Below are 13777 nucleotides of genomic sequence, written 5' to 3'. Positions count from 1 at the left end.
TACTTGGCTTACCACTTGAGCTAGCCCTTGAGGTTCTTCCATGCACCATCTAGGTATGGATAAGGAAATGTCAAGCCTGGTTTTGGTTCTAGCTTTTGTTCCATTTCTTTTTACGCGGCCTTGTTCTCTTTCATCAGCAATTCTAACTAAATAGTGTGAAGATTGCGAAAACAAGCAAAGCCTAGAAGATTTCGATGCAAATAAAAGGATTTCTCCACTCCAGTTCTCATGGTTTCTACGTTTGCAATTCCTAGGGAACTAAAACATATTTATCTTTGGTGAAGAATAACCAACACCATTTTAGACAGGTCTCTAATTCTTTTTCCTTAAAAGGATCAAGCAATTCAAAATGTCGCAACCGTCATTTAGATTTGGCGTTACCGATTTGGTTGATTCATGGAGGTTAAATTGATATAATGTTTAATTTTGGACCTGTTTGAAAACCATTTTAGTTTTCATTTTTTCAGTTTTTAGTTTTCAGTTTTGATTTGTATAAAACTGAAAACATAAGTTTTTATTTTATTTTTATAAAGTCCAATTTGGGAAGGGGGCAAACCGAGCCTTGGGACCTTGAAAATAATAAACTTGTTTAGTAACTCTTTTTTAATTTCAAAAAAAAAAAAAAAGAATTGTTTAAAAGTTGTTTGGTAAGGGGGCAAACCGAGCCCTGGGACCTTGAAAATAATAAACTTGTTTAGTAACTCTTTTTTAAATAAAAAAAATTAAGAATTGTTTAAAAGTTGTTTGGTAACAATTTTCAGTCTTATGTTTAACTTGGAAATTAAATTTTTATCGGAGGTCATAGAATGAAAATGCATGTTACAAAAAGTCTCTTAACATTTTTTAGAGTTTAGGATGAATTTTGGTTCTAAAAGTCCCAAGGCTCGATTTGGGCATGCAGGCGAAAACAAGAGTCGAGCTCTGTTCCAAGTCAGGAGGTCCCAAATACCGAATTTTAGGACTAAATTGAAATGTATGTGTAGTAATGTAAAATTGGTAAATGAGAAAGGAGGGTAAAAAAAACTGAAGACAGTTTATTATTTTAAAAAAATATGAATGATTTTGAAAATTACTTCTTTAAAAAAATAAAAAATGGAAACTGTTATATAACATGTCTATAGTTTTCACTGAACTGGTTATCAAACAGACCCTTAGTGAAATAATTAAAAAATTTATGTCCCCAAAGTAGATTTAAATTGAAATAAATTTCGTACAGTATAGGGGAACAATATCAAAAATCGATGACAGAATAAGGATGACAATTCTCTGATAATAATAAATAAATAAAGATGACAAGATGTAACATTTAAAAAACATAAGTTAAAATAGAGACCTATAATATTAAAAGAAAAATAAGTTAAATAAATTCTGTGTTTATTGAACCCCTATTGTTCTTGAGATGCAGACGAAATATATTTTTTCGAAGGAAAAAGAAACTCAACCTTTCCTTTGTCAACATACTGTTCTCTCACAAGAAATAAACCTCAGCAAAAGATGTTCTATTTAAAAATTCCATCTGGCAAAAACAATTACTATTAATTAAATTCATTATCTGGGGACATAAGCTGCTCCAAACACTACACGCACTACCTGAGTAAAGATGCTGCAAGTGTCAAGGATGCGGATTCAAAAGAATAAAACTATGAATCCAATGGGGGTAAGCATAACTGGGTGTTTAGGACAATCATTCAATCCTCAAAATCTCCAGCATTCTCCAATAAGTAGTTTGCTGCCAATTCTTCATTGCGATCGCATGCTAAAAATGCCTCGATGACCAAAGCCCTATCAAATCCCATTGCTTCGAGCTATAGAAAATACCAAACTAATCAGTGAATGTAAAAATATTACATGCAACAGTTCTCAGGAACAGACAGAACACATACTCGTCCAATCTTGATAATAATAAAAAATACATACTCGTTCAATCTTGATAATAAAAAAATAAACACTCGTTCAATCTTGATAAATAAAAAATACATACTCGTTCAATGGCCTCCTGCTCAGCCGGGGTTACGTTGATGGCATGAGGCATATCTTGGTCAGGGCCGTCAGGCTGATCAAATATGTCACTGGAAGATGGAGTACTTTTATAAGAAAGGCAAGTCATGATTTTGACAATTTCTATGCATGAATTAATTCGGTCTTTTTTATGACACTTACCCTTCAGACCCCTCAAGAGGTTCATTTATTAACTGAAGGAACTCAGTGTGGTGTTCCTGAATTAATCTTAAAAGCTGGGGGTTTTGCTTTCCAAGCTCCTGCAGCATGGGCTGTAACAAAAGCAGCACAAAGCAACTGTGAGACATTTAAAAGAAACCATCACAATTTTTAATCTAAGACATAAAGCAAATGCAAACCTGTAAAATTTGTGGATTTGCTTGCACCATTGAGCGCAACGCTTGGAACTATAACGAAAACAGACATTAAGTAGAGCACACCTTACATAGTCAACAAATGAATAAAACATGCAAACTAAATCAAACATGATCTCCAACATTTACTATTCATTAGAAGCACGTAATAGTGCTTTTGTACGACTATATGACATAGTTTAGCCAAACATGGCTTGCTACAAAGAGAATGATATCCACTTTTGGTTGCTTCTACAACATTATTTCTTCCCAGAAAATACAAGAATGAAATAAAAATGTAAAAATAAGTGATATGATAAAAATGTATTATAAACTCGTATACTATCTCCACTCAACACATGCGCCATCTACCCTGTTTCCAACACCAATATTATAAAAACGTCAACAAGTTCAATCGTGTTGATTTGCTAATTTATAGAATCCAATATACAGAATATACATCTTGGTTGGAAATATTATAACAGGAAGCTTACCTGGCGATTATTCCTGAGGAAGGCGAGGGATCCAAGTGCACCAGCACCAGCACCAGAGAGTGTTTCCTGGAGGACTCCAGCTTAGATACCCAGCTAAGTAAATGTAAAGGAAACATATCCAACAATCCTACATTTTACCTGAGGAAACATATTCAAAGGAGCAGAGTTAGGTGCTCCAGAGACAGGTGCAGCATTGGCTGGCCCTGTTTCAGTTGCCTGGCTTGCCGGGAAATGTCCTACCGGCACTGCAACTTCTGCTGTTTCTGGAATACTCTGAAGAACACTATGTCAGCGGCTAAATAAAGATCAATATAACAGCAACAAGTTTAAGAAATCTAGACATACAGAGTACAAGTAGTCGACTGCTCTCTCTGGATTGTTATATGCCGCTCGAAGTGCACGTGTAACTGTTTCTCTGTCCCAGTTTCCACCGCCCATATCCATTATTTGTTGAATAGTCTGCTCAAGATTAGTACCAGCAAGTAAAGTTGAAGCAGCTTGACCATAGGTATCAGTATGCACACTGCAGTTGTAACAGAGGGACTTAAAATCATCATGGTCTATGCCAATCGAAGTTAAAACAATGCAAGGGGAACCCCAACAAATTTTTTTTTTTATATAAAAAAAATAAACACTGTTCTTTTAAAATACATTAAAGAAAACAAATTAAAAAGAGGACTATAAGAACAGTTTCCGGATTACCCTTAAAAAATTCTGATTCATACCACACAAGAATATATTATAAACATGCCTAAACTAAACCAGCAGCATGCCAACATGGATAATACATTCGCTACATCACTGGATATTCACATTGAGCAGCCCATCCTAGCTACATCTACATTAATTAATAATATCTGATTGTGTACAAAGAATTTGTTTAAGCAAGGCAAAAGTTAACAAACAACCTGGTAAACAAACTTAACTAAGTTCAGGAGCTTGACTTCAAGGCTCAAGTCGCATGTACCAAGATGGTTTTGAAAAACTTTGTATTGACAGTTAGAATCCAATTTCAACCGTAATATCTGATTACACACCACCATTGCAAACTGCAATCTAAAAATTAATTTTATACACAGTGATTGTGCATGCTTTCTGTTTGATAAATAAATTAACTTAATTAAAAGGCGCCAGTGGGCACAAACCAGGTATACAAGAAGTATACAAGGCTAAAATCGTAAAGAAACAATGAAGGCCACGAGAGGGAAAAGGAAAAGACAACTCTAGTCATCCACGTGAAGGTGTCAAAAAAATTAGCCTTCAACTCAAACAGAGGATTCCAGCCTTCAAAAGATGCTTAGTAAAAGTCATTTCAATCACCGTACTTGATTCCTCAGTAACAACTGCAACTTAATGCAACAACCTAAGGTAATTCAACTCTCAACTGTTGTACAAGTATCTTCATGCCCTAGCAATAGATTGTTAAATATAATCAGGATAAAGAATCATACTTTGCAGTGTCGGAAGCAGATATGGTACTCTGTACGGGTCTGCGGCAGCACAAAAAGTAAAGGTTTGTTAAAGAGAACTAATTTAATCTGAACACAAGTTCAAAAGGCTCCTTGTCATGTAAACTCACGGTGGTTGTGCAGGAGCTTCAGGTCTAGTTGTAGAATTTGTGGTTGGTGGAGTTGCAGGAGGATTTGTGGAAGTAGGCTGCGATGCAGAGATACAAGAATTAGCTTAAACATTAAAATACAACCAGGAAAAAAAAAGGGCCCAGAAAACAATAAATGATTGATAATAATACCTGAGCGGATGAAGCCCCTGCTAAGCCTGAAGTTTTACTCTGAAAATTGGCAGAAAGAAAATGAGACAAAAATGGTAGGGATGAGGGCTTATGCGGATTGCAGACAAAGCAGACAATAAACAAGTTTCTAAAGTCGTCTGCCAATCTTGGTTAAACTTTAGAATACAGATAACTTGTGGTAAAGCAAACATGTACCATTGAACATAAACCATTAGCAAATTAAACTTCCAGAACTACCCAAATCAATTAGCAAAGTACAAGGAGATGAGAACACATACCATTGAACAGACATATGTCTTTACAAAATAATTCATGCTCCAGAATGGATATTACATTTTTTAGATTATATATCTTTACAAAATATCATTTGTGCAAGTCAATGAATAAAAGAACAAATGAAAATCTGATTGCATGTCAACTAAACAATATATAGTGATTCAAAACAACTTAATCAGGAACACAGCTAATATATAGTATCACAATAAAAAATATTATATACCATCAGAAAATAGGCATTCTTGCTTCATTAGGAAAAAGCGTGTTTTTTTTTTCCCAGCGTAACAGCAGAAATAATTAATGTATCCCAAGTTTCTAAAAGACGATAAACAGTATACACAACCTAGAACTGTTAATCATAGTTAGTAAATTTGCATATAATATGCACATTATGCACATATGTATTTTTTAAAGTACTTCCATCTCCAGTACACTTCCTAATTATAGAAGACATGTTTCTCAAAAACCCAATGTATTATATGGGTAATATACACATGCATATGTATTTTCACATTTAATACATGTATTATCACATATGTTTCAATAATATAGTACAACTTACATATTATACATGTATTTTTCACGTATTACTATAAAAAATACTAAATTAGAACTTCCATATTTTTAACGTATTTATTATACGAGTAACTTACATATTTCATTCATATGTTTCCTATCCAATATTTTATTAATTATCCCCTAATTCAATATCTATTTTCCTTTTAGTAATATTACTAGCATAAAATCTGATTCAGTTTTAAAGGCTTCTCTCATCGTTACTGAATTGTAGTTTTTTTTTATTTTTTCCGCTTTCTCTCTCTCTAGCCTCTATCTCTCCCTCTCATGCTCACACATACACAGAGACTTATCCTTCTAATATCAATCAAATGAGTGTTAGCTTTTTTTGAAGATTATATCACATTTTATTGAGTAAAAAATAGGGCCTTAATGTACCTCACTTTAGAACAAACGCCAAGTAAATTCTTTGTTAGCCACGCATTCACGGAAGCTCCATTAATTCTTAATGTTGTAAACTCTTGCACTCCATATAATGACAATTACCTTGACATATTACTCAAAATGCCACCGTATTACTTCCAAAGCCAAAATTATCAGGCTCAAATCCTCAACATTGTTAGACTAATATCTGATTTGATTAAATCATAAACTATAAAAACTAATGAAACTTGTCCTCTTCCCAAAATAGAGGTGTGGAAGCATGTGTATCTTGCCGCATTTATTAATTATCCCTTTCCATACGAATGTTTAACCATTACTCTCATATAGGTAGTGGATAACTATTAATGTACAGAAGCCAAAAATACTGTACAAAAGTCGTGGCCTAACTTATAGTATACACGTTTTTGGCAGAAAAGTTCTGCATTACCATTACCTACTGTTTTTATATGTTTCATTAGATTGAAAGTAAGGCCAATCATGATGAGATAAAACACATATGTCCAAACTAGCAATATCTCTATAATTACTGATTTCTAGTACAAAAAATTGCCAAACAGCACATAATAAGAAACTTCTTTACTAATCTTAGAACCAAGAGCAAAGTATCCAAAAGTGAAGAACTGAAATCATATAATTGATTAAAAAATCAATAAATAAAAAGTGGCTGCCATATTTGAATAAGAGCAACTTTGAATATAATTAGCACATTGCCTTTGGATTTAAGAGAAATATACCTTGCTAAGCATGACAACAAGAAAACCATCTTCTGTGACCTTGTTGTCAGCCAATGTAGTTTCATCTTTCAAGACCTTCCCATTGTGAATCAATAACTGCTGCCCACATGGATAATTATCTTTTCCTTGTACATCTTCAATGTTCTTCTTCACAGCCATAACCTTATATTCAAAGTAATAAATGTACATTATAAATATATTAAATTTCAATGCAGCTAATTACATCAAACTTCTATACAACAACCACTTTGTATTAAAGTTATTCTTTTATGCAATTATATTCATGCAATATGTAAGTAAATGTGCATATAAATAAAATAAAATAAAATATAGATATATTTAAGCAAAATTAACGACATTTCAATTATTGTGGTGCCCAAAAACGAAAGAAAAAGTTTCAAAAATCTGAATTTTCATTATGTTTTTTCTCTCCTTGTTTTCTGCCTAGCTATACAGACTGAATAGGAGCAAAAAAATTCAAAATTCAAAAAAAATAAAAAGGAGATGAAGAAAGATGCTCACGGTGTCAGTGGGCTGAACCCTAATTTCGAAATGGCTGCCTTTGAGGGTCTTTACAGTGAGCTTCATCTCGGCGAATTGGAAAGTCCAGAAACGACAGCGTCTGGATTGGCGAGAGAGAGAGAGAAAAACCCTAGAAAAGCAAAAGGCCGAAGCCTCAACGAGAAGGGAACCGAGTACAGGGAACGAGTAGGCACTATATCAGTCTTTCATTTCCTTGGTAATAAATAGTGGACTGCACGAGTGGCGCACGTGACTTAAATGGAAATTGTGCATGTGGTGTTTTGTGGCTACTAGTTTGGAATTGAAGTGAATATAAGAGCTCGTCATGAAGAGAAGCACGTGGGATTAGGGATGGCAATGAGTCGAATTGGAGGTGGGTATGTCATTCCTTTTCTTATTCTTGTTAAGCTTTTTTCTCCCCATCCCCGCCTTCATACCCGCAATATTCATATTAGGGATTCCCCATCCCCATCTTCGTTCGAGAATGAGTTCCCCAACCCGCCCCGTTACGGGAAAAAAAACCAATATAAAACTACTTTGTTGAAAGGAAAAAAAAAAAGATTAGGGCAAGATAATGAATATATATGTAGAAGACAATATAAAAATGTTTACATATTGACTAGAACTTAACTAAATATATAAGTAGGGTGTCTTAAGATTTATATAAATTATATAAATATATAATATAAAATTTTGTCGGCACAATCACTTTAATATCATATATATATATATATATATATATATTCTAAACTAGGAGGGTTCTGGTCAAGGATTAAAATATCATCCACGCCCCTCCCCGAATACCATACCCATAAAATTCCCTGTACCCATCCGATACTCATTTTTTATCCTTCATACCCGACCTATTAAGGTCGAATCCCCACGAAGACCCTTACCTAAGAGGAAAATTGTCATCCCTACATGGGATGTGCTTCTCTATAATGATCACCTTAATTATAAGAGCCTCTCCAATAGTAGTAGCAAATAAAACTCTTCAAATTGAAGTTTGTCGACTTACGTGGCAATTTGAAAAGCCTTATTTGCTACTTGAATAATTTTTGCTCCAACAGACTTTTCAATTCAATTAATGCAATATCATGGAAAATAATGAAAAAATATGAAAAATGTCTATGTATTTATTATATGAAAAAAAAAATACATTTTTTTTTTAACATTTCCAAGGTAGGTTTTGTTTTTCCAAAGTAAAATTAAATGTTTGAAGAGCCAAAGTTAACTTACTAGCCATGAAGAGAGAGAAAAAGGTTGCAGCTTTGATGATTGAGATTAAAAAGGCTGTTGGAGAGGGTTTTTGTGATGTAACTCACCTATTTTAGAACTCCAAAGTTGTTGAAGAGGTTGTTGAAGATGCTCTAAGTAATTTTATGTGATAAATGGACTCGTTTGAGAGTGATTCTAGATAAGGCCAGAATTCCTTTTCCGGCTTCTTCATAAAATCACTTAAATTGCACAACCTATTAGTAAAAAAAAAATATTCAATTGATATATTCCTCTCTTCAATACTATATATGATACAGTATATATAATAAAAAAATTATTTTCATATAATTCTAACTATTTTCTTATAATATAAATAATATTATTCTAAGCATTGTTGGTTTAATTTAGTAAGTTATTTTGGGGTTATTATAAAAGTATGAGGATACTTTTGGTATAAAATTTGGATTACTAATGGCCCATGATTACCAACAATCACAATACTGCCCAAATTATAGAGTTCAATTCCTGAAAAATGAGGTGTGATTGTTGTTTTTATGCATGCACCATGCTTAATATGATTTCCTAAGTGTTAATAAACAGTGGAATGACCTTGAATAGAAATTAACTCTCATTTCATATTAGTAAACACGTCATTGTTGTGGATAAGAATCATGTTGGCAAAATACTCGATTTGTTAGCCAAGGTAATATTTTTATTTCTCAAATAATTGAACTCTTCATAAGTCTTTAACTTTTTTAATAACATAACATCATATTTGATTTCAAAGTAGTTATTAAGGCAATTTGTACCAAATTATATCCATTTGTAATCATAATAATATTGAGTGCTTAACTTGAGCTACACGCTTTTAGTTAATCATTGATTAAGGATTTCATGGCACTTTATATTGTTCAAGAAATCGATTTAGGCGATGTACTTGAGATATTTCATAAGCTTATTGAAGGATTTCCTTATAGCATACGGTCTTGATTAATATAAATTGAATATACATGCTATGAATTGCACATCAAAAGAATAACTATATCTCATATGAATGTGGTTGCATGTTGGGATACCATAATCATATCTCTACCGAAAAACCTTACTCCATATTAGTGATTTTATGTCACTTAATTATAAACACTAATTCATAACATTCAAGTTTAGAATTTGGTGTAGAGCTATAGTTCAATATCTCTCGCTTCTTATAATGTTAGGGAAATAGCTCAAAATGCCACATATTTTATAATTTTTTTGTGAAAATACCACCCCTCCCCTAAAATTTTAAAACTATCACCTATAAATAAATTTTAATTGTTCACTGATTGCACAAATATCACTTTTTTCAGAAATTTTGGTCTATCTCACCTCTCTTGTTCTCTCTTTGGCACAGCTATATGTCTTTCTCTTTGCGCTCTCTCTCTCTCTCTCTCTCTCTCTCTCTCTCTCTCTCTCTCTCTCTCTCGCTCTGTCTTGCTCTTTCTTTTGAATCGCGAACCCCTTCCCTCGACCCCGTATTGGAGGTATGTCTTCTGAATAGGTGCTTGCAACCTTGAAGCTCTACTAGATCGGTGACCTTGAAAAGGTAGGGTTGATGATTATTTTCTTAATATATGTGGAATTATGTGAAATAGGTTTTGTTTGATTGCTTGGGATTATGTTAAATTGGTTTTGGGTTTAATTGCTTTCAGTTAGGTTTTTTGAATCTTCATGCTCATCCATCTGGGTTTGACCAATTGCATTTAGATTGATATGGATATGTAAATCTGGAAACTTGGGATTTTCCATCTGATGTAGTGGATGTTGTTGTGTTCATGTTATTTTGCAGTCGTATTGTTGTTACATTGCTGTTATATTGTGGTTATATTGCCTTTATATTGCTGTTGTATTGCCTTCTTACTGCCTAGTTATTGTGGTTGTACTGTGGTAATGAAATGTCATTTTTTCATGGTCAGAAATGGAGACAATTGTTATTCTGGTTTGTTACAATGAAAAATGGGTAACCTCAAAGAAGCTGTGCAAATATGAAGGGGGTGACTCAAAAGGCTTAATAGTTCCACGGACCATCACATTTGCTGAACTGTTGGATCATGTGCATCAAATTGGTAATACAAATTTGGTATTTTCCCAAATTTCCAATTTTATATGCAGTTGCTTTGTATTTGTTTTTCGGCCGTATCACGTTTCTATATTTTCATTGTTCTTCAGATTTTGTCATTTTCAATCTTTATGTGATTTGAGTATATTTGAAAATTGGGCATTTCCCAGTAAGGTAATTTTCCAATTTTCCAATTTGGCAATTTCATTTTCTATGTTTTTAAAATTTCCAAAAATTGCTTAGTTACATAATTTATTTTTGGCCTGAAATCCAATTTTATTGCTATTATTGTAATGCTCTAATGTTCTAAATTACAGCCAAGGAATAAATGGTGTACATTTCAATCCAATCAATTTAATGCACCAACTACATACCCAACTTCGTCATATATAGACATGCAACTAACTCCTTGAACACAATATAAAATAGACAAGTTCCTATACATAATTGAAACATAGGTAGCTTCTTAATATGAGGTTTGGGAAATGTCATTCTTCTGCACTTACTCAAAGACAAACATTCTCCAGTAAAGCTGACCATATTTTTGTTTACAAGTTTTCAATAAATACAATTATGAGACTGAATGTACCTTTGAGTTTTTTTGCAGACTGCAGTTGTCAATTGTCCCCAGCAATAGTTAAAAATGTCGGACGTACTGCCTCCAAATGAAGATGTCAATTACCCGGGAGACCAACCGTGGCATGTGCCGTTCCCATCTCCTCCTCTTACTCTAATTGCCACCCTATTGCGTGTATCCTAGCGATAGTTATTGCTACCCTATTGCGATTATATTGCCTTCATATTTCCACTAGATTGTCTATATATTGCCTAAATATTGTGGTTCTATTGTATGTATATTGACTAGGGCTCGTCATTGGGTTTAAAATTTATGGCATACTTTATTCGAAAACAAGAAGAAGAGGAGAAAGGAACAACGTGCCTTTCAAAAAGAGGCACTTAGCTGCATCATAATTACACTGTAAGACATTGTAAGAAATAATTATTAAAAATTATTTAGAAAAAAAGGAAGGTATGAATAAATATGCAAATGCTTGGTGATGGGTTGAAGAAAAGCATGATTGTATTTGGTTGTATGATTATGTTTGGTGATATGATATGTTGTTCGGCTTAATCTTCATATATGTAATTGTTGTATTAATAAGCGACACAAATTAATCTTGTAATCATCCTATTATTAGCTAGTAATGGGTCAAGATGAGTAAATAAAATGAAACAAAACAAGAAACCCAAAATAAACACAAACAACAATTTCCAACACCCTTTTATTGCCACTATATCGCCACTGTATCACCAGTTTATTGCATTTTATGCAGAAATGAATTATGCACTTCCTCTATTTTCTACCCATTATGCAAATTTTGTGTTATGTATATGATTGGATTGAGCACAGAAAATGAACAAAACTACACGGACCAAATGTCAAAAAAAAAGTAGAAGTCAGTGGAAATGAACACGTCATTTCAAACAAATAAACGGTCACACCTCCATAAAGAGCAAGTATGCTTATATATAAAGCAATATGAAATAGTTGAACTTCACAATCTAAATAATAAGTAGGCTAACCATGATTGCAACTCGAAAACAAAACCCAAAAATGCAATCAATGTATGTGCCATGTAAGGCAATTAGCCACTGCCACCGACTGTACAAATTACATTTCACGTGGCTATACAGAATATTTAAACCAAATAGCTATATTAAAATGTATGGATGATCATATAAAGCACCTCCAGCACAGCTTCTATGTCTGCATCTTCATATAAAGGATTTCCTGACATAATTAAGGAGCACAGTGAATTCCCAAGTGATAAGTGAAGACTGAACTCAATTCACTAACATTATCATATTTACCTCATATATATGCCTCCCCCCTTAAAGCCTCAATTGCAAGTTTAAGTCGGTAATATGTAATCTTCGAAGAGTCAACTTTATCCAAAGAAATGCCGGCACTAAGATGCTCAATGAATTTGGCCGTTATGATTCCTCACGAGGTATTGTCGGGCCAAGAAGTATAGAAATTAGAACTGCAATTATGTACAATATTGATAAACTGCACTAAATTCACATAGCTTACCCATCACGTTGTTGTGGCACATCTCCAATAAGCATCCATTGAATAAACAAGTGCTTTGATACCTTTTCCTACAAATTAACAAAGGACACCATCGTCCAATGAACTTTATTAATTTCCAGTGAAATTGGAAAATAAATATTGCTTAATATTAAAATTCCAACAAAAGCTATTGCAGCTGCAAAAACAAACTATAAAGATTCATGTGCCTAATGTAGAGACTATAAATGAACACCTACAATTTTCCTACTTTGGATGAAACAAAAACAACAAACAAACACAGAATTCAATTGCATAAATCGCCAAAACCATTAAAACCACAATGGAATGGGAATAAAACAATAATAAACTAGCAATAACACAGCAATACGATGCTAATAAAATACCACTAAAATGGCAATCCAACATCAATAAAACAGTAATACGATACCAATAACAGCAGCAAAACAACATCAATTTCAAATGAAGAACAAAGAACACACTCCTTCATTGTTTCTGAAGAAACAGAGTTTTCCTTGTATTTCAAAACTGATATTACAATCCATTTATACATGAGGAATATGAACATAAAACCTATCAGTTACTTCATAACGGAAATGCATGTACAAACTAATAATAACATAACAGCTGCAAACAATTTTATGCTGGCATTCAATGGTTTTAAACCACCCGTTACTGGTCATAATGAGGATAGCGCCTAACATTCCCGTAAACTGGACACCGAGAGGTGACGAGTTTGAAACAAGATGTGCAAAACGATCAGGTAACCCTTTTGTGAAGACATTTGCAAGCTGAAGGTGAGAAGGAACGAACTAAACTTTGTGACTGCCAGAGGCGACCCGTTCATGGACAAAGTGGTAATCAATAGCAATGTGTTTGGTACGAGCATGGAAGACAAGATTAGCGGCTAAGTATGTGGCAGACAGGTTGTCACAATGAAGTAAAACCGGACGGGTAAGCGGACAACGGTTCGTTAAGAGACATTGAATCCACAGAGTATTTGCAGTGCATAGGCAAGAGCTTGATATTCAGCCTCGAACGGAAACGGTGGGCTGCTTCTTAGCACTCCAAGAAATGAGGTTAGGTCCCAAGAATACACAATACCTGGTTGTGGACCTGCGAGTGTCAGGACATCCAACCCAATCGACATCGGAATAGGTGACGAAGAAGGAACAATCAGGAGACTGCGGACAGGAAGGATAACTCCAAGGGTGCCTTTGAGATAACGTAAAATCCATTTGACAACTTCAAAATGAACATCACGGGGTGATCCCATGAATTA

The 13777-nt window shown here is 33.8% G+C and overlaps 1 protein-coding gene across 1 annotated transcript; it reads right to left on the bottom strand.

Moving 5' to 3' along the window:
• Nucleotides 1–1341: 1341 nt before the first annotated feature.
• On the bottom strand, nt 1342–7283 carry LOC103328242 (ubiquitin receptor RAD23b-like). The gene is made up of 12 exons (XM_008230643.3): nt 7088–7283; nt 6566–6727; nt 4596–4634; nt 4425–4501; nt 4297–4335; nt 3191–3368; nt 2984–3118; nt 2846–2911; nt 2358–2405; nt 2161–2270; nt 1982–2069; nt 1342–1805 (listed from the first exon to the last, which is right to left on the bottom strand). The coding sequence occupies exons 1-12, from the start codon at nt 7151–7153 to the stop codon at nt 1689–1691; spliced, it is 1125 nt and encodes a 374-aa protein (XP_008228865.1). The 5' UTR covers nt 7154–7283; the 3' UTR covers nt 1342–1688.
• Nucleotides 7284–13777: the final 6494 nt, after the last annotated feature.

The sequence above is a fragment of the Prunus mume genome, linkage group LG4, assembly GCF_029339155.1.
Source record: "Prunus mume cultivar Tortuosa linkage group LG4, ASM2933915v1, whole genome shotgun sequence".
In the NCBI taxonomy this organism is placed as follows: Eukaryota; Viridiplantae; Streptophyta; class Magnoliopsida; order Rosales; family Rosaceae; genus Prunus; species Prunus mume.
This window is presented reverse-complemented; position numbering and strand designations above follow the sequence as displayed.

Coding starts and splice junctions, on each gene's coding strand:
- LOC103328242 (XM_008230643.3), bottom strand. CDS start 7,153: ATGAAGCTCACTGTAAAGACCCTCAAAGGCAGCCATTTCGAAATTAGG. Junction 3,369..4,296: donor TCTGCTTCCGACACTGCAAA/GTATGATTCTTT, acceptor TTACAACTGCAG/TGTGCATACTGATACCTATG. Junction 1,806..1,981: donor AGCAGGAGGCCATTGAACGA/GTATGTATTTTT, acceptor TATTTTCTATAG/CTCGAAGCAATGGGATTTGA.